Source organism: Bufo bufo, chromosome 3, assembly GCF_905171765.1.
Source record: "Bufo bufo chromosome 3, aBufBuf1.1, whole genome shotgun sequence".
NCBI classification, from domain to species: Eukaryota; Metazoa; Chordata; class Amphibia; order Anura; family Bufonidae; genus Bufo; species Bufo bufo.
In genome coordinates, this window is record NC_053391.1 from 644,003,323 (window position 1) to 644,025,432 (window position 22,110).

At 41.5% G+C, this 22,110-nt stretch overlaps 1 protein-coding gene across 1 annotated transcript in view; it reads left to right on the forward strand.

Moving 5' to 3' along the window:
• XPO4 (exportin 4) overlaps positions 1 to 22,110 on the forward strand; it is a 98,545-nt gene that overhangs the window by 36,851 nt on the left and 39,584 nt on the right. Inside the window, exons 5-7 of the mRNA XM_040426216.1 lie at positions 6,752 to 6,868; positions 13,239 to 13,392; positions 18,400 to 18,512. Coding sequence (XP_040282150.1) covers positions 6,752 to 6,868; positions 13,239 to 13,392; positions 18,400 to 18,512 — 384 coding nt within the window. The remainder of the gene's footprint in view (positions 1 to 6,751; positions 6,869 to 13,238; positions 13,393 to 18,399; positions 18,513 to 22,110) is intronic.

Below are 22,110 nucleotides of genomic sequence, written 5' to 3' on the forward strand. Positions count from 1 at the left end.
TAGAGGTCTGGAATGTATTGGATAACACTGACATAATGCTGTCAGTGTTATCCAATACATTCCAGACCTCTAAGGGTTACACAGCATCATAAATCACTATAATGCTATACGACCCCGGCAGTGCTGGAAGGTCAGGACGGAAGCTGCGCTCGTGTGAAACCAGCATATGGTACTTTCATCTCTGTGCTGACTGCTACAGAAGGACAATAGTGTCTATTTCATTTTCAACTGATGGAAATTCTTAAAAAATTAAATAAAAATTACCATATTTTTTCACCCATAAGATGCACTCCCCCAAGTGGGGGAAAAATGTCCCTGCGTCTTGTGGGGTGAATACTAATGAGCGCTTCCATTATGGACCAGGAACCGGTGAAGGCTCTGTACTCACCGCTTTCTGGTCGTCGGCTGTGAAGGCTGTGCATCATTTTGGTATGATGGTATCATTTTGGGGTAAATATGTCTTTTTGATCACTTTTAATACCATTTTTTTTTTTTGTGGAGGTGAAGTGGGCAAAAATGGCAATTGTCAGTGTTTTTTATTTTTTATGGGGCTCCTCTTGTGGTAAAAATTATGATTTTATTCAGTGAGTTGATACGGTTATGGCGATACCAAATTTATGTATTTTTTATTTGTTTTACTACTTTTTCAGCAATAAAATCACTTTTGTGTTAAAAAATAAATTATATTTTGCATCGCCATATACTAAAGTCTAACTTTTTTTATTTTTTCACCAATGTAGCTGTGTGGGGGCTTGATTTTTGCGGGATGGGCTGTTTTTATTGGTATCATTTTGGGGTACATATGTCTTTTTGATCACTTGTTTATTTTTTGTGGACGTGAGGTGACAAAAACAACAATTCAGTCTTTTTATTTATTTTTTTTATCTTTTTTCTACATTATTTTTTACGTCGTTCACTGCGCTAGATTAGTAATATAATACTTTTATAGATCAGGTTGTTACGGACGCGGTGATACCAATTATGTGTTTTTATTTATTTCATTTCTTTATGACAAATGAACGGATATGAAAAGACAATTTAAATTTTTTATTTACATTTTTTTTTATGTTCACTTTTTTATATTTATTTCTCAAGACTCATCTGTATCTTGAAGTTCCAGTGGGCCTGATGGCTATACAGTGCATTGCAATAGTCATCTATTGCAATGCACTGTATAGTGTCTATTACAGTTACACTAAGGCCTCCTGCACACCACCGTAGGTGTCCCGTTACCGCATTTGCGGATCCGCAATACACGGGCACCGTTCCGTGTGCATTCCGCATCACGGATGCAGACCCTTTCACTTCAATGGGTCCGCAAATCCGGAGATGTGGAAAGGTGCGGAACGGAACCCTACAGAAGCACAACGGAGTGCTTCCGTGTGGTTTCATCCGGTAATCCCGTTCTGCAAAAAGATAGGACATGTTCCATCTTTTTTGCGGAACGGCCGGATCGCGGACCCATTAAACTGAATGGTTCCGCGATCTGCTGCAGCTGCCCCATGGACGGTGTTCGTGCATTGCGGGCTGCAGCACGGCCACGGGGCGCACACCTTCGTGTGCAGGAGGCATAAGGCTGATCAGACCCTCAGGGCCTAACATGGCAACCATCGGGCTGCTGCCATCGCATCAGCGGCAGCCCAATGGAAGCCAGAGGGAGCTTCCTCCCTCTCAACCCCATGGATGTCGCGGGTGGCTGCTGACCGCAGCATCTATGGGGTTAAACGGCTGAGTTACCGCTAACACTCTCTGCTGCTGGCAGCGACTCCGTTCCTTATCCGCTGCCATCACACTGAGGCCGGCTGGCAGGAGGCAATGGGGGCATTATGGGGGAAATTAAATTACTGGGGGCAATGGTGGCACAGTGGCAGTCATGCCTAGTTTCAGGCTGTGATCTCCAGCGTGGAGATCGCAGACTAAAACCGGCATTTTTTACACTAAAGTGCTCAGATTGGTTAGCAAGGGACCACTCTGATTCGCTGCAGCCAGATAAATGCTGGCCAGTAAGAAATTATAAATTGGCCTTCTGTTTTTTTTTTTGTCCTACTAAATCCATACTGAAAAAAGCTTGTTAAAAAAAGCCAACAACTTGTCAAAGACTTAGTGTGATGGCAGCATAACAGAACTACAATTTTCCTGGTAGTGACAATAGAGAGCAGCACCAGTCTTTCCTCTCTAGGGGATGGTCATACATCACAGATTACCCAAATCTGATGTCTATTTACAAGAGGATCCAAGAAGGGCATAGGATTTCTGCCAGGGGTCCGCATAAGGAGCTGGTCCATGGCTTTTCCATGTGGAATCTGCATGAATGAATGATCAGTCCTTTTCCTGATAATTTTTTTATTTTGTAGCATACCAATGCGTTAAACTTCTATTCACATGCATAGGAGGCAGCGCGTCAGTGGATCTGAGTATTTTGTCTTGGAATCTGCACCACAGTCCTCATCAAATCCTTAATATGTAAACGGGCCCATATAATTTGCTCTTTGGGATCCAATAAACAAACAAACACTCAGACTCTTTAGGCAATTATTGGGAACAAACCAAATGTTCCCAATAATCGCCTGATCGTTAGTGAAGGTCAAACTGCTTTTTTTTTTTGAATCAAATCGTTTTTATTAAACAATAAATACATATTATAACATAATACAATATGTTGACTTTTTCTTTCTTTAAATTATCCACGATGCAGATTCAGTGAACAACAATACTCATAAGTATATCACCACTCAGTATTATCATGAATCCATACACTACATATACCTTTGCTAAAACATATTATGGGCAAAAAAAAAAAAATTACCAGAAACTTGACCTTTCCAAACTCCCTCCCCCCCTTACCCTACCCTAACCCCCCAACCCTAACATTGGTCTTGACCATCACATGACTATATAACCACGTGGGTATGAGATAACCATTCAGTCCACATTTTTTCAAACTTCTGAGGGCACCCTCTCTTCACAAACACCCCTTTTTCGAGTACCAGCATGTCATGCACCTTCCGTTCAAACTCACTCAGTGTGGGCGGACTCCCCTGGATCCACCTCATAGCGATCAGTTTCCTGGCCACATATAGCAATCTCCCCGCAGCTACCCTAACCGGTTCATTTCCTCCAATTTCAGACACATACCCCAGAATACACACCTTAGGATCTTTTTGAATTCTTAATGTCAATTTACTATTAATCATTTCTACAACTTCCTCCCAATAATTAGCAACTACTGGACAAGACCACAACATATGTAATAAGTCTGCACCATCTTCCATACACTTTGGGCACTTGTCATCACCTCTTACTCCTATCTTTTTCAGGAACACCGGTGTTTTGTACACTCTGTGTATAATAAATAGTTGGGACAGTTTGCCCTGTTCACTTAGAGACACCTTGGGGACTGCTTCTAAAATATCTTCCCACATATCCTTAGACATATCCCCCACGTCAGCCTCCCACTTTTTCATTCTTGAAAGCGGATATCCCTCTAAGAATTTTTCCATTAGAAGAGCGTACACCTGTGATATTAACCCTCTTTTTCCCCCTCCCGACGGAAGAACAAGCTTATGGACCACCTCCATTTGAGCTATCACACATCCCTTCCGCATCGTGACCCCAAGGGCATGTCTTATTTGAAGATATTTATAAAACCACTCCTTGGGGATATTAAATTCCTGCTGCAGGCTTTGAAATGACTTACATGTCTTGTCCTTAATTAATTGTCCAATTCTCGTCACTCCATAAGTTTCCCAGTTCCTAAGTCCTGGTATGGCCAATAGTTCTGGCAACAAGTGGTTCTTTCCAATAGGTGAAAGTTCACTAATACCTCCCACTCCTCTTAGCAGCTTCACTTTTGCCCAAACTTTTTTCATGAGTTCAATCAGAGGAAGTTTTTCCCTCCCTGCATGCATTCCTAAACCTTCCAGAATGCCCATGAGGTCGCGACTGCCCAGCCAATGCTGCAATATCTGCCCAGTCATATCCGGTGCTTGTAGATCAATCCATCCCTTAAAATGCTGACATTGGGAAGCCAAAAAATAAATCCATGCGTTAGGGACAGCTAAGCCCCCTTCCGACTTAGAATACTGCAATGTCTCCAGTTTGATCCTAGCCTGTCCATACTTCCAAGTAAGATCTCTAAATATAGAGTGAATTTTCTTAAATCTATCCAGAGGGATCCAAACTGGAGCATTATTCAGTATATATAACAGTTGGGGCATCATAACCATTTTTAAAAGGTTAACTCTACCTACCACCGAAAGAAAGAGCCTACACCATGACCTCACTTTAAGCCTAAAAGTAGCTAGCAAAGGGGATAGATTTAGTTCTTCAAAATCCGCTAGTCTCGGTGTTATATGTAATCCCAGATATTTAAATTTATCCACCCAGGGCACCAAACTATCTACTTGTCTGCCTACCAGGGCCTGCCCGTCAATTGGCATCAAAGAGGATTTCTGCCAGTTTATCCGTAGTCCGGAAAAGCTACCAAATCTGTCAATCAATGCCATGGCCGCATCCAGGGACGCACCAGTATCGCCCAAGAAAAGTAGGGTATCATCAGCGTACATAGCCACTTTATTATGCAGTTCACCATATCTAAACCCCTCTATACTTGTAGATAAGCGAATATGCGCCGCCAACGGCTCTATTGCAAGAGCAAACAATAAGGGCGACAGTGGGCATCCCTGTCTGGAACCCCTGGCGAGGGGAAAACAGTCTGATAATCCTCCATTAGCTCTAATTCTCGCCTTAGGGCTAGAATACAGAACCTGTACCCACTGAATGAACCGTTCACCAAAGCCCATAATTCTCAGGACCCCCCACAAATACCTCCATTCCACACTATCAAACGCCTTAGCGGCGTCAAGCGCAAGCAAGGCCCTGTCACCACCATTATCCGCCGGAATATTTAAGCTAGTGTACAGCCTACGAAGGTTAATAGCCGTTGATTTTCCTGGCATAAATCCCGTCTGATCCGGATGTACTATGGTCAGAATTACCTTGGACAGCCTGTTCGCCAACACCTTCGCCAGTAGCTTAACATCAGCCGTGAGAAGTGAAATTGGCCTGTAGGAATCCGGTATTTTAGGATCCTTCCCAGGCTTAGGCAAAACCACAATTATAGCTTCCTGCATCGAATGTGGTAACGAACCTGCCTCCAATGAGTGCTCAAACACCTTAAGTAATTCAGGGAGTAATATCCCCTGTAGTTTTTTGTATATCTCTACTGGGAGACCATCAGCTCCAGGGGCCTTACCACTTGCCATGTCCCCAAGTGCAGCTTCCAGTTCCTCTAGTGTAATCGGCTCCTCTAGCCTCTCTCTATCTTCTTCTGACAGCACCGATAACTGCGCCTCCTCTAGGAAATCCTTCAGGGCCTCATCAGAACTAGATCCAGTGGAAGTATATAGAGATACATAGAAGCTTTTTAAAATTCCTAATATTCCTTTTGTGTCCTGACAACTGTTCCCCCTGTCATCTCTCAACTCCTGAATACAAGAGGAGCCTCTCTGAGCCTGCGAGACCACTGACAACAAATGACCCACCTTCTCTCCTTCCTCAAAAGATCTCTGACGGTAAAAGCTTCTCTTTCTATCTGCGGCCTGTACCAGATGACATCTCAGCTGCTCCTGAGCAACCTCCAGCGCCTCACTACTAACCATGGTGGGGGATCTACTAAACTCTCTCTCAGCCTCGGACACTAGTACATGCGCCTTGACATCCGCCTCTCTGGTCCTGGATTTATGTTTGTTGATTTCTTTCATCAGAACTCCCCTCAGAAATGCTTTCATGGCGTCCCATACACCTGGTATCGAAGCCGACCCTGTATTGATATCAAAAAATTCCTTAATTTCCATAGAAATCCCAGATAGGTCACCCAACACATTCAACCAATGAGGATTACACTTCCACAGCCTCGGTCCCTGTCTGAGCACCCCCAGGCACAAGTCAATCTGCACCAGAGAATGGTCCGACAACGACCGAGGATGATAAACAACATCCCTAACTAGTGGTAGCATTATGTCGTTAACAAGGGCCAGATCTATACGCGATAGTGAATGGTGCGTGGCGGATCTACATGAATATTCACGCTTATCCGGGTTGGTCAAACTGCTTTTACATGCAGCAAGCATCTCCTCTGTATGGGGATGAATGATCCCTGCTATGATCACTTGTCCCCGTAGTTTAACCATTTCAATTTAGCAGATCCTTATGTATCCAAGCCGATCTGCTGCCCAGGAACCATAATTTTGGGTGCCAGCCAAAAATATATAGTCACCCAATGAACACTTTTTTTTTTTTTTTTTTTTTTTTTTTCCCCCCCTCATTTATCGGGTATCATCTGCACCTTGGCAAAGGGCAATTATTGGGATCAAGTAATCCTAAGGAATGCTTATGCTTGATAGTTGGTCTGTGTAGGAGGACCTTAATATTGGTTGGTGGTCATCCTTCTGAAAACGTTTGGGGGCACTGACCTACAGCTATGCACTGCTGTGCGGATCTTCTCATGGTGCCTGTATCTGGGGACATTCTTTCTCTGCAGATAATCCTTTTTCATGCATGGTGACGTGTACTTGTGAGAACATAGTTTCACTGTGACCTTTTACTAATTAATGAGCGAGGTTGATTGAGTTTTGCAGCCAAGTAAAACAGCTGTGGACTTGGTGTTGGTTGGGGGTATTTTGAAAAGGAGTCTATATAGAAGTAGGTAGAAATGTCGGGAGTCTTTCTAAAACCCTCTGTTTCTTTGCAGCAAACGTTGGCTTGCTCCATATTAACAGCGCTGCTTATCGAATTCTCCAGCTCCAGCAAAACCAGCAACATCGGCCTCAGCATGGAATTTCACGGGAACTGCAAAAGGATATTTCAGGTGAGGCCTCCACCTAGTAATGGATGTCGTGTGCCGAGATAGAGTGCCCTGCAAAAATATTCAATCCCTGTAATAAGACAGCAGGTACTTCTGGATTACAAATGTCAACGCTTGTTCCAGCCAGTACCTCTGTGATGGGCATGCATTTTTATTTATTTTTTATTTTTTTATTTTTATTTTTTATTTTTATTTTACCCCCAACTGAAAAGTGCTACTTCAATCCCTTAAGACTAGTACACAAAACACTTTTGCTGCAATACCAGTTGTCTCTATTGGGCCAAGGTTCCTTTTAGGTTTGTGCTCTGTTTGGGAAATGCTTTTACCCATTCTTTTTGACAGATTTACTCGAAGGAGTTTGCCAGATTGTGTGCCCCGCGCAGCGATCGTCCCATCATAATACGCTGCCGTACTTCTGTATTGCAGTGCATTATGGCTCTGACAACAGAAGTATTATAGTGTGTCCTAGTGGTCAGGAGATTGAATGATCTAGTCCAGGGCTGCTCAACCTGCAGCCCTCCAGCAGTTGTAAAGCTACAACTCCCACGATGCCCTTCTGTAGGATGATAGCTGTAGGCGGTCAGGGAATGATAGGAGTTGTAGTTTTGCAACAGGAATAAACTGGGATCAAAAAGTCTGAACCCCAAAATGATGCCAATGAAAAGTACAAACAAAAAGCACTTCGTTAACAGAAAAATAAAAACATTATAGGCCTCAGAATATGGTGAAGCCAAAGATTTTTTTTTCAAGTGTTTATTGTGCAAAAGTATAAAAAATGCTAAAGTATTATATGAAATATAGGTTACCTATTACTTACCTGGCACCATGAATAGTGTAAAATTTTGTAAAAAAAACCAACAAATTAAAACAGTCATATACACCTCCAAATATAAGTTATCCTGTAAATAAAGGCCCATGCATAGCTGCTACTTTGGTGGAAAAAGTAAAACAGTTATGACTTTTGGGATGCAGCAATGAATAAAAAAAATCAACTGCACCTTCCTTAAAGGGGTCCTCTCACTTCAGCAAGTGGCATTTATCATGTAGAGAAAGTTAATACAAGGCACTTACTAATGTATCGTCATTGTCCATATTGCCTCCTGTGCTGGATTAATTTTTCCATCACATTATACACGGCTCGTTTCCATGGTTACGACCACCATGCAATCCAGCAGTGGTGGTCGTGCATGCACACTATAGGAAAAATTACATGTAGGCTGGTGTGTGCCTTGTATTAACTTCCTCTACATAATAAATGCTATTTGGTGAAGTGACACAACCCCTTTAAGGGTTAAGATCTCAACATGTCCATCGAAAAACTTTCACCTCTCTGTTCCTCTCCACTACTACTAGGTCCTTTTATCTAAGAGCCCAATCTTCTCCAAATTCCACTGCTGCAGATTTTTGGTGATTTAGACCTCATGCACACAACGTGCGGTTTTTTTGCGGTCCGCAAACCGCGGATCCACAGAAAACAGAAGCCGCCCGCGGCCCATTGTAGAAATGCCTATTCTTGTCTGCAAAACAGACAAGAATAGGACATGCTATATTTTTTTTTGCGGGGCCACGGAACGGTGCAATGGATGCTGACAGCACACGGAGTGCTGTCCGCATCTTCTGCGGCCCCATTGAAGTGAATGGGTCCGCATCCGAGCCGCAAAAACTGCGGCTCGGATGCAGACCAGAACTACGGTCGTGTGCATGAGGCCTTAGGGTTGAATGGGACGGAGCTGCAGCAGGAATGTGACTGATGTATGGTAGGTCACAGCCTAGGGGAGAGGCAGCAGATCTCGCTTCAACGCAGGGAGTCAGACACTTATCGATCAGATATTGATGATCTATCCTGTGAACAGACCATTAATATTTAACTTCCGGATAACCCTTTTAAAGGGGTTCTAAACTGCGGAAACGTAGGTGCAGCAGCACTTCTCAAAGATCTCTGCTCCTTCAGGTTTTTTCAGCTCTGCTATTCCAGCATGTGGAGTACGGATCCATAGAAAGTGTGTTGGATGCATACTGTGCACACTGAAGAAGCAGAGCTGATAAAACTCGAAGTTGCAGAGCTTACTGAGAAGCATGCACCTTCATGGTGGGTTTCAGCAGACATTTAGGACCCCTTTTAAGCAATGTGGTGAAAACACAGCATGCCCTCAAATCCTCAATAGGAAAAACTATTGAATTTGGGTTCGTATCAATTCACTAGCGTTGTTCTGTAAATCCATTCCAGATCGTCAGTAAGTAATCCAGAGTGAAAATCTCGAGCAAGTCTTCCACATCTGAACATCTATTGCTGGTAAATCTTCTGGGCAAGTTTTTATTTCATTTTTGGGCTAAAATATTTTTTCAGTTGATCTTAAGTTTTCAGCAGGTTTTGTGATACAGGGGTTAAATTTTAGTCTGCTTGCAGTCTGTCTTTCTGTTAACCCCCTCCACTCTTGATGTCCTAACCTGATAAACGTTCATTATAGCTAAATTGATAGACCATGTCTTAAATGAGTGTTTATAAGGCCAGGAGATAAAAGCTATACCTGAGCCGCCATCTGACGGGACTCAGTGAATGGAAAGTGACAGTCGGCAAATAGACTGAAATGTAACCCCTGTATCACAAAAACTGCTGAAAAGTTTTAATGAAGACCAATTGCAGAAATATTTTTTTTTTAGCCCAAAATAAGTAGAAAGCAATAATAAAATTGTCCCTGAAGGTGTTCATCACCTTTTAAAGGGGTTCTCCGGGCTTTTAATATTGATGACCTATATCAGATCGGCGGGGGTCCTTCATCTGTATGAAGGGAAGGTGCGTGAGTGCAGTCAGACCAATCCTGTGGATAGGTCATCAATATTGAAAGCCTGGAGTACCCCTTTAAATCCTATCTTGCCTATCCTGCAGGGTAATTCTTAGTCTGTTTTTGCCTGGATGTGACACGTCCTCTGTGGTGCTTGAAGATGCAGTGGCCATCGTAGCTCGGAGTTCTTCTAAATGTATCCGACTTTCCAGAATTTTTTCTTCTTGTACGTGATGCCTAATGTGTTGTCAGGAGGCAATTCTCCCTGGTCCACACAGGGATCACACAGTCTGTCTCACAATGGCTGCCCTAAAATAACTTTGGCCATTGTCCAAAGCAATCTCATTTTTTCCTCCCTTCGGCTTGCAGATGGCTCGCTTGTCTCATGTTTTGCGCTGCACTTGAAGGGCTTCACACCATAAAACTGTCTTTGTAGAACAAGGAGCTTTATGTCTGGAGGAAATGCAAAAAATTCCATTGTTATTAAAGGGTTCGAGGCGAGAGAATCTGGGGAGGGTAGGTTATAGTTTGCCCACTTACCAGTGCAGTGCTGCCCCATTTATTATTCTTATCGATTATCATAATTGTTCCCATTATTGGTTATATATATATATATTTATATATTGCATTTTTTTAATTTTTAATTTTATTTGGTCAAGGAGCATCAAGGCCACGTAAATATGGTTTTAGAAATGGATTTCTTTAGTATGTTCAGTATATTTTTGTACTTGTCTTGTCGTTACGACTGGTGCACATTGCTTTGGTGGTTTTACCTCCTGCTGGCTTCGTTTTTATTTCCAGTTCTTTGTTTGGAAGGTGCCACCTGCTGCTTCTCGTTGCGGTGTGTTAAAATACCGTCCATGTGCACTCCGCATTTTTCACTTTCACCAATTAAAAATGCTATTCTCCTCCCCATAATCGGACAGAAATAGGACGTTCTGGAGAGAATTTATCACGGGGAGTCTGTGTTGGAGTACTTTGTGCCACATTTATCAAATGTCGCAGGTTATTTGATGAATTTGGTTTGTCCTTAACCCTACTCCACCCTACCTCCTGGAGTGAGATCGCAATGATAAATCTGGAGTGACGCTCATTAACATAGCTAGCCACACCCACTTTCCCACCCATATTACAAAACTGGAGCGAGTGGTGTAAAAATGCCAAAAGTTGCGAAATTTTGCACAAGCGAGTGCAAAAAAAGTCCAAAAGCCCTATTTTGCGACTTTACAATGCCAGAATTATGAAGGTATGACAAATCCGGGCCTCTGTCTTTTGCAGAACGGCCACAAAAATGCGCAACATAATAAAGCTGTGTGAATGACCCCATAGAAATGAATGGTTAAGTGTGCGATCCACAAAAAAGGTGTATGGCATACTGAAGGAAAGTATGGTCGTGTGCATGAAGTCGTATACCTGAAAATGATTCACATGGGTACCAAGATGGGTGCATTGATTTTTATGGGTTAATCTTTGGAGTCTGTTTGACCTGTTTTCCATTCTTTTCAGGCATTTTCACCGGACAATAGTGCTGTCAACAAAAAATGCCAGGAAGGAATGGAAAACAGGTGAAACGGACTCCAAAGAGGAATCCTTTGAGCACTATTTAACCCATTAAAGTCAATGTACCTGTCGCCTGTTTTTGGTTATTCAGATGTATCCCACTGACAGCCCTGTGGAGGACTAAAACTCTATGGTCCAGTCTTACAAATGTCTGCTAAATTGGCGCATCTATTGTTTGTGCACTTTTTTCCCGACATGCTCGACAAGGGGGCACGGCTTAGTAGAGTATGGGTGGTGCTTTGCAGGAAAGGGTCAGACCATAGATCCACCATTTTGTGGCAAAATTGCGCCACAATGCTGGTGTGAAAATCTGTCACAAAGTAAGCCAACCAGTAGGTGGCATAGATTCAGAGAAAAGCGTCTGTCCCTGCACCACATGTATCATCCAGCCTGAGCCCCTGTGATAAATCTGCTGCAGGTCTAAACGGACGGTCTAAGCTTAGGGCTCATTCATACGACTGTATCCACTTTTTGTGGACCGCAAGTTGCAGATTACCGGCCTTGTGCGTTCCACGTTTTGTGGATTAGAATGTCCTGCCCTATGATAGAAATGCAAAACGGACAAGATTAGGACACGTTCTATAATTTTTACGGAGAACGGAAGGGCGGATGCGGACAGCACACGGTGAAATGAATGGTTCCGCATCCGGTCCACAGAATTGCAGAACAGAGTTGGACAGAAAAATACGATTGTGTGAATGGGCCCTTGGGGTCCGTTCAGACAACCGTAAGGGCTCCGTGCCCGCAAACCCATTGACTTGAATGGGTCCACTATCCGCAAGGTACGGATAGGAAGCGCTTCTGTGGGCTTTATGACTTTTTATGCTAGAATTTTGGTGCTAAATGGAGCATCTTAGACGTGCCCCCTTTCTTCTAAGCCCCACACTCTAGTCAAGCATGTTGGTAAAAAGTTAGAAAATCTGGACGCTCCAAATTGTGCAGATTTGCCCCACTTCTAAGGCCTAATGCACGCGGCCGTTGCCGTATTGCAGCCTGCAAACGGCGGGTCCGCAATACATGGGTACTTGCAGCATGGGCCCGGCCGACGCATGTTTGTTTGCATGAGACCTTAGACTGGTCATTGGCGAATCAGTCCAGCACCCTGGTGTACTGCAGACCATATATATTGGTGACCGTTCATCGGGGTCCGGCGCTCCATGCGAGCTCTGCTTCCTGTTCATTACACTGCCCATCGTCTTGGAAGTTTCGGCGGTGCAATGTAATGACAAGTACTTGCTCCATTCACTTGAACGGAGCGAGTGCTTGTAATTAAACTACCCCACTGCGCCAGAGGAGACGAGGTGTAGTGTAATGAAGAGCAAGCTGCGCTCACATGGAACGTTGCCTCCTCTTCAAACAGCTGATCGGAAGGGGTGCTGGCTGTCGGACCCCCGCCGATCAGATATTGATGGCCTATACTGAGCCCCTTTAAATGAAAACTGATCTTCCAGCAAGTATCCAGCGCGCCCACTAGAGGTGCTGGGGGTCGGACTGTTTGATATTGATAACCTAAGCCCCTAGAACCCCCTTTTAAAGGGTATTCCAATCTTTACATCATTGACCCATCCAAAGGATATGAATTATTTTAATTTTCACCCATGGAGGAAACTATAGCCGTTGCTGTTTAACATTTAGTTGGAAATCTCATCCATATTAAAAATAAAACCATAAATCTTGCTATTTGCCTGACTATTGATAAGTACACGTGACCAGTTGTTGGTACCTTTCCATTAAAGAGAGAAAAACCCTCAATGGTCACTAAAATAACTTCAAACTGAGAAAAGAAGTAGTAAGTAAAAATTCACTGAAAACCAGCAAATGAATTTCAGATGTTGCTTTTTGAATAAAAAAAAGTTACTGAAAAGTCTTTTTATGGCTTTAGAAGACGTTGCTAGTGCCTTGATGACAGAATGACATTGGATCACTTTTATGAAGAGAGCCCCGCAGCTCCCCAGGGAGGCCCTCTTCCCATCATCCCTTGTAGCGGCGGGGGGTTTGCTAGCTGCGTAATGCTTGTTCTTCTCTTCTAGGAGGAGGATTTACGGCAAATCTTCATGTTAACAATAGAAGTTCTACAGGAATTCAGCAGACGGGAGAACCTCAACGCTCAGATGTCTTCGGTATTCCAGCGCTATCTTGCACTAGCCAATCAAGTTTTAAGCTGGAACTTTCTGCCGCCAAACTATATCCTTTTTACTGCATGGTCGTGATGGGTGGTAGATTGCGCTGTGAAGGGTAATTCGCTGTTAAACTGGGCACAATGCCCTAAAGAGCTTGGTACATCTCGGACGTTCATGGCATATTGCTAGGATATGCCATCAATGCAAGATGGGTGCGGGCGCCACTTCCTATGTCCAGAGTGGAGCCCCTGTGCTTGGCTATTTTCCGAGCTGCCATAGCAGAGAATGGAGGGTGGTTGCACATGGACGGTGCGCTTTTCTTCACTTCGGTGGACCCGTTCTGGAGACTCGCTACTATCTGACATTGATGCCATAGTCGCTAGGGTATGCTATCCATGTCTGATGCATTTCACTTAGCGATCCTTCTGGAGAGAAAGTGCTTTTAATCCATATGCAGTCAAGTAATTAGGTGTGCCAAGGGTGGTCCCAAGCCACTCTGTGCACCCTGCTCCTCTGCCTTCCTCCGCCAGCCTCTCGCTGGCCATGGTTGATAGGACCATGATTCTGCATAGTCATCTCACAAGAGGAAGAGGTCGCCAAATGAAGCAGGAGAAGCAAAGGTGCACAGAGTTGCTCAGGCCCTCCCTCGGTGCACTTAACTGCTCAGGCCCTCCCTCGGTGCACTTAACTGCTCATTTGTGTTTAGATCAAAAGTACTTTCTCCAAAACGATGCAGTGGATCATTAAGTGAAGGGGATCATTGCATTCAGCTGACCTAGCCCTACAAGGTATGGTACTTGGTTTTCCAGTTGCCCCTTAAAAACAGTTTTCCCACAATTGGGATGACAAAATAGGATCTCCAGTAATATTTGGTGTGATTATTGTGGAAATCTATGTGTAGAGGGTAATGCCTATCATCCGCTTCCAGGGCGGTGAGAGATGAATGCGGAGAAGGGAGCAGATTTCCGTAATGGATACGGGAAAAAATGAGGACCTGCATTATTGTTCTAGCCGTGTGATCACGGGACCCCTGTTTGTTCCCGGGCTATAGACGGCTCGCTCTGATCTCGTCTGTTTATCAGAGCAGTGACTTTCATACCTCCAGTATAAATAAGCCCGGGGATTGTATTACCTTTGTCTCTGCAAAGCCCTTCTGATATTATTGTGTTTCACCATCCTTCGGAGTCCTTTGGCAGACCTCATTGTCGTTGAGCAAAGGACAATGCACTTTAGGAATTTTGCAGCCAGCGGATCGCTCCTTTTAAAGCAAAGGTTGGTACTTGTCCATTAGCCGGGCATTGTTACTGAAGTGTCCGTCAATGACACAGCCACCACCTGCCCAAGAGCTTCACCAGAGGTCAGTAGAAACGTGGGAGGGTTAAAACTAGGCGATGTCGAGCGGGACACCAATCGTGTGTAGTGTGAATCACCATACATATTTATAGTACACCATTTTTTCATTTTTATTTTCACATGCTTTTTATTCCATCGAGCTTCATTTTCTATGCCTGTTCTGAATGTAAGACCGCAAGGAAGTCGGCTTACATTTAGACTGGCTAGGGCTACGCCAAAGTTACGTGAAAATTCCAGTTTCACCAGTAAATAGATCATAGTGCAGGACTTGGCGACACATTGATTTACAGTACAATTTTAAGAACTCTCATCCACACCCTGCAAAAAATTTAACTGTGGCGCAGATTTTAAATCTGCAGCGTGTCTATTTATGCTGCCGGTAACGACCTCTGCTTTGCGAAGGGTGAAATCTAAAGCAGAATTTCTGTACCCATATCCTAATAGTTTTTCTAAATCATTGCATTAGGGAATTTTACAGTAAAGCTTGCAGCATGGACCGGGCAAGGCCGGCACTTTACTACGCAGCGTCCTGCTCAGCTTCCTAGGCTGTAGTCTTCAGTGTGGCAGCCAGCGCCATAGGATCCTACGCCACTGACTCCTGCACCGACTGAGGACTATAGAGCGGGATGATAGGGGCATGGCAGGGGAAGCCGCGTGTAAACGATGCTGCTTCCTGAAATTGTGCCTTAGGCTACTTTCACACTGGCGTTTTGGCTTTCCGCTTGCGAGATCCGTTTCAAGGCTCTCACAAGCGGCCCAAAACGGATCCATTAAACCCCAATGCATTCTGAATAGATAAGGATCCGTTCAGAATGCATCAATTTGGCTGCGTTTGGTCTCCATTCCGCTTTTGAGGCGGACACTAAAACGCGGCTTGCAGCGTTTTGGTGTCCGCCTGACGATGCAGAGCCAAACTGATCCGTCCTGACTTACAATGTAAGTCAATGGGGACGGATCCGTTTTTCACTGACACAATATGGTGCAATTGAAAACTGATCCGTCCCCCGTTCACTTTCAAAGTCAGGACGGATCCGCACCAAACGCAGGTTCGTTATATTCTAAATTTTTTATTTTTTTTATTTATTTTTTACTCAAAATCGGCAAGTTAATGATCCGTAATATGCGAATATTACATGATCAATACAGGCGTGGGTCAAAAACTAATATATAGCGCTATAGGATATAGCGCTATATACCGGTATTTGTTTTTTAGAATATTCGTCATTTTTTTCCAATTATGATTCCTCCCTGCATAAGTTACTTAAGCAGGGAGGAATCATGACTACAGATGGAAAAAATTTACGAATATTCTAAAAAACTAATATAGAGCAATTTAGCTAATATAGTGCTGTAATCTATTATTTTTTTTTTTTTTTTATCGTAATGTTTTTCAAATCTGAACTTCAGATGAGAAAAAAAATTACAACTATTAGACAGAAGATTATAGCACTATATTAGCTAAATTGCTCTACATTCGTTTTTTCGAATATACAAATGTATAGCACTATCGAAAAAAAGTGACTAATATTCGCTATAACTAATATATAAAACTATATTCAAAATATTCTCAATTTCTCAGTGTGTGTGTATATATATATATATATATATATATATATGAAAATGGTGTGCATATGTGTGTGTAAATATTATATATATATACACACACACACACACACACACACACACACACACACACACACACACACACACACACACATACATTATTGTAAATTAAAAAAATTCCTAACAGTGGTTTCGCCAGTTTTTTTTTATTTTGCAGGGGTGGGGAGCAAAACGAGCAAAAAAATTGCAGCCAAATATTACATACCGGCTAATAGAAAATCGTAAAATACCCTAAGGACACTTTTTCTTCTCTATAGGAAAAAAAATATATCTCAAAAGCGTGCCTGAAAAACTGCATGCCAAAAGTGCTGTTTAAAAAAAGAAATTAGTGTGTTTTTTTTTTTAAAGCAAAATGTAATGTAGCAGCGCCTTAACATAGGACCGTTTTTATCTAACAGTTGGTGCTATTGGGCTTCTGAGAAACATTTAGTTGAAGACTGGGATTGTTAAAAAAAATAAAAAGACTCACCTGCTCCATCCCTGCCTTTTCAGCTCTGGTGCTCCTGGTGGTTTTCGCTTTGTGCTGGGGGGATGACATGTACAACTCTACGTGATCACTGAGCTCGGGGGTCAGGAGGTGTAGTCATCACTGCAGCACAGGGAGCAGCGGAATGGCAGTGAGCAGGTGAGCGTTGCTTCTTTTATTGTTTGTATTTTATAACATTTTTGACCTTCAACTCCATGTTTTGTGGTCTCGGAAAACCCTTTTAATTATAAAAGACATCCTTTGGCTGTTCCTGTTGTATGAAGAATGGACAGAGTCCTGCATCCTCTGAGTTTAGAAGGCTCTGTCCACATCTCTACATCATGGTGACTGTACCAGCCCTTGCACCCGATGGCCTCCCTTGACTTACAATAGTGTGTCATGGTGTCCATGGTTTTCACAGGAAGAATAGCGCTGCCCATCAATTTTATTTTATTTTCCCTTCAAATTTGATAAAATCCAAAATGGGTCGGATTAGGGCAAAAAAAAGTTTGCATGTATAAAACCTTTTTACGACATCTCCAGGAGCAAAAAGGCAAAAAATTTCTCTCCATAACTAAAAATATAAATAATCCTTTTATTTTCTACCTCTTAGGCCTCATGCACACGACCGTATGGCTTTTTCAGTCCTTTTTTTTACGGATCCGTTTTTTTGTTTCCGTATGGCATATACAGTATACAGCAATTACATAAAAGAAATTGGGCTGGGCATAAAGTTTTCAATAGATGGTTCCGCAAAAATGGAACGCATACGGAAGACATACGGAGTACATTCCGTATGTTCCGTTTTTTTTTGCGGAACCATTGACTTGAATGGAGACACGGAACGTGATTTGCGGGCAATAATAGGACATGTTCTATCTTTCAACTGAACGGAAATACGGAAACTGAATGCATACGGAGTACATTCTGTTTTTTTTTTTTTTTTTGCGGAACCATTGAAATACGGAACGCAAAAAACGTCCCGTAAATGGAAAAAAAATTGCGTTTGTGTGCAGGAGGCCTTATAATGTAAACTGGAGCCTGGTTTTCCATCCATCTATGCGCCCGGGCTGTCATCCCCTCGTTACCCTCGCGTCTATAAATACACAAGTATTACTACTTATCCTCTCTGCTCCTTTTGCCCTAAAGGAGTTGAGCAAACAAGGGCGACTCTCCAGTGAAGCCCCCGCCATAATGTGCTCGTGTTACATGTGTTCTCCTAAATGGAGATTAATGGCAAAGTAATGAAGAGAGGGGAAAAAATCTGCCGTTTTGCATAAACTGTAGCACCTGTCATATGCGGTTGCCGCTTGCCCTCTTTCCTGTTACATTAGCCCCCCGCTTATCAAAGTGATAGTAAGATGGTGGCATCCGGCAGAATAATGATCAAACTGTTATCTGGCATTCCTCGAGCTTTCTTTTAGATCGCGGCCTAATACCTTTTTATTCCTTGGCCTCATGCATGAATTATGCAGCGTATGTGAAGAGGCTTAAAGCCTCTTTCCATTGCATTCTTGTGTAGTGGATGCTGCTGTACTGCAGCCTCCTGGCTTTTTTTTTTTTTTTTTTTCCCCTCCCTTCTTTTAAAGGCTTTCAGGAATGCTATTGTTGACCTTGACACCAGATAACTGGGCAGACATTATATAGCAATGTTTGAGTCCTCCCAAAATGTGATGTTGAAGCCGACAGAGTCCTGGCGTGAAACCCTCCTGGACAGCAGAGTCATGGAGCTCTTCTTCACAGTAAGTTCTGCCTGTCTTCTGCCTTCTTTTGTGTTACCTTTTTGTGGTTTGGGTTATCTTTATAGAAGATTTGTTCCATTTCTATATGTGCAATTGGATTTTTTGAATTTTGGGGGTTTGTTTGGTAAAAATGCTTTAAGTCCATCAGTACCATTGTGATGCAGTAGCAGGCTGCTCCTTAAGAAGTGATACACTCTCGGAGGCTGAGAAGTCCGGTTATAAAGCACAGGAAAAGTGGAGTCCTTTTCTGAAAGTAATTCTTAGTTGGAAAAAAATAAATTGTAAATATTTCAAAGTTAAAATGTGTTTATATATTTTTTTATATATATGATATATATTTATATATGTGTGATATATTAGATTTGTTTGTGTATATTTTTATATATGATATATATTTATTTGTGTATACAGTATATTAGATATATTTGTGTTTATATGTGATATATTAGATTTGTGTGTATATGTGTGTATATATATATATATATATATATATATATATATATATATATATATATATATATATATATATATTATAAATAATATAATGTGTGTGTTAAATATATATATTTTTTCCCTCCAGTCAGATGTTACTAGTCTATATGGCAATATAAAACACAATACATATAATGCTTTTTAGGGTTTTTCTGTAAACACTGTGCAGTTTGGATGTAGTGTTTTTCCCCAGGCGAACGAACCACTTCTACAAAATGACACTAAATGAATGAAAAAATAAAAATGAGGTAGGGGGGGTTTCTGTCTGGCATCAAAGCTCTGCATTACAACAAAGTCTGTGGTAATGCGTATCTTTTGGATCAATGGCTTTTATTTTTTTTAAAATGTATATTGGCATGATTAGTGTGGTGTGCTACACCCCCCCCCCCCCCCCCCTCTCTTAATTTATACCCAGTGTTTGTCCCATAGACAGACCACCGTTGCTTTTTTTTTTTATGCCATCTTTGCTTGGCTCCCCAAGCACCCCCCCCTAACTTCAGAAAATGGGACATCATAGGGTATATACTTTCCTATATAACATGAACGGCACTAATAGCTGGAAAAATTGTACAGCAAGGAAGGCATTTATTTATTTTTTATTACCCAAAACTGTGTGGCAGCACCTTAAGGGTGACTTAAACAGGTGCTTTTAGTTTTTTTGTGGCATTTTTAATGGTGTATTTTTGTGCAAACAACCTTATAATGTATAACTCAGTATGGGGCACACCAGCAAAGCATCTTTTAGTGGATGTTTTTGCATTGCTTTCCAGTTTGTTGTTTTTTTTCCCCTGTAGGCTTTCTTATAAGACTTGAAACATGGCAGACAAAAGTGCAAATGTTATAAGTTAAAAGAAAAATGACATTGACAAAACTCAACCAAAATTGTTTGGGACTTTTTTTTTTTTTAAATGTTTTTCCCCCTGCATTTTGTAAAGAAGGCTCTGTGAAAGAGCCCTGAAGAAAGTAGTTATTGAAATAGCAGAGGGCAGAATTAATAAAAATTCATTTACATTATTTTCCTCCCTCGCCTGTCCTCTCCTGTAGAATTTTTCACTATATGCTTTTAGTAAGGTCATAGCTGCATCCAGGTTTTGTTTTTTTGGGTTAGGTTGCACTTGCCGTTGTAGTATATGTATTAGATGTAGTTACCGGCAGGTGTAGTATATGTACTAGATGTAGTTACCGGCAGGTGTATTATATGTATTAGATTTAGTTACCGGCAGGTGTAGTATATGCATTAGATGTAGTTACAGGCCGGTGTATTATATGTATTAGATTTAGTTACAGGCCTGTGTAGTATATATATTAGATGTATTTACTGGCAGGTGTATTATATGTATTAGATGTACCGTAGTTACAGGCCGGTGTAGTTTATGTATTAGATGTACTTACTGGCAGGTGTATTAGATGTAGTTACAGGCTGGTGTATTATATGTATTAGATGTAGTTACCGGCCGCTGTAGTATATGTATTAGATGGAGTTACTGCCAGGTGTATTATATGTATTATATGTATTAGATGTAGTTACAGGCCGGTGTAGTATATGTATTAGATGTAGTATATGTATTAGATGGAGTTACTGGCCGGTGTAGTATATGTATTAGATGTAGTTACAGTCCTGTGTAGTATATGTATTAGACGTAGTATATGTATTAGATGTAGTATATGTATTAGACGTAGTATATGTATTAGATGTAGTTACAGTCCTGTGTAGTATATGTATTAGATGTAGTATATGTATTAGATGGAGTTACTGGCCGGTGTAGTATATGTATTAGATGTAGTATATGTATTAGATGGAGTTACTGGCCGGTGTAGTATATGTATTAGATGTAGTTACAGGCAGGTGTATTATATGTAGTATATGTATTAGATGTAGTTACAGGCCGGTGTATTATATGTAGTATATGTATTAGATGTAGTTACAGGCAGGTGTATTATATGTAGTATATGTATTAGATGTAGTTACAGGCAGGTGTATTATATGTAGTATATGTATTAGATGTAGTTACAGGCCGGTGTATTATATGTATTAGATGTAGTTACAGGCCTGTGTAGTATATGTATTAGATGTACTTACTGGCAGGTGTATTAGATGTAGTTACCGGCAGGTGTAGTATATGTATTAGATGGAGTTACCGGCCGCTGTAGTATATGTATTAGATGTGGTTACTGCCAGGTGTAGTATATGTATTTGATGTAGTTACCGGCCGCTGTAGTATATGTATTAGATGTAGTATATGTATTAGATGTAGTATATGTATTAGATGGTATTACCGGCCGCTGTAGTATATGCATTAGATGTAGTATATGTATTAGATGGAGTTACAGGCCGGTGTAGTATATGCATTAGATGTAGTATATGTATTAGATGGAGTTACCGGCCGCTGTAGTATATGTATTAGATGGAGTTACCGGCCGCTGTAGTAGATGTATTAGATGTAGTATATGTATTAGATGGAGTTACAGGCCGGTGTAGTATATGTATTAGATGGAGTTACTGGCCTGTGTAGTATATGTATTAGATGTAGTATATGTATTAGATGGAGTTACTGGCCGGTGTAGTATATGTATTAGATGTAGTATATGTATTAGATGGAGTTACAGGCCTGTGTAGTATATGCATTAGATGTAGTATATGTATTAGATGGAGTTACCGGCCGCTGTAGTATATGCATTAGATGTAGGATATGTATTAGATGTAGTTACAGTCCTGTGTAGTATATGCATTAGATGTAGTATATGTATTAGATGGAGTTACCGGCCGCTGTAGTATATGCATTAGATGTAGTATATGTATTAGATGGAGTTACCGGCCGCTGTAGTATATGTATTAGATGTAGTATATGTATTAGATGTAGTATATGTATTAGATGTAGTATATGTATTAGATGTAGTTACAGGCCGGTGTAGTATATGTATTAGATGTAGTATATGTATTAGATGTAGTTACAGGCCTGTGTAGTATATGTATTAGATGTAGTATATGTATTAGATGTAGTATATGTATTAGATGTAGTATATGTATTAGATGTAGTTACAGGCCTGTGTAGTATATGTATTAGATGTAGTATATGCATTAGATGTAGTTACAGTCCTGTGTAGT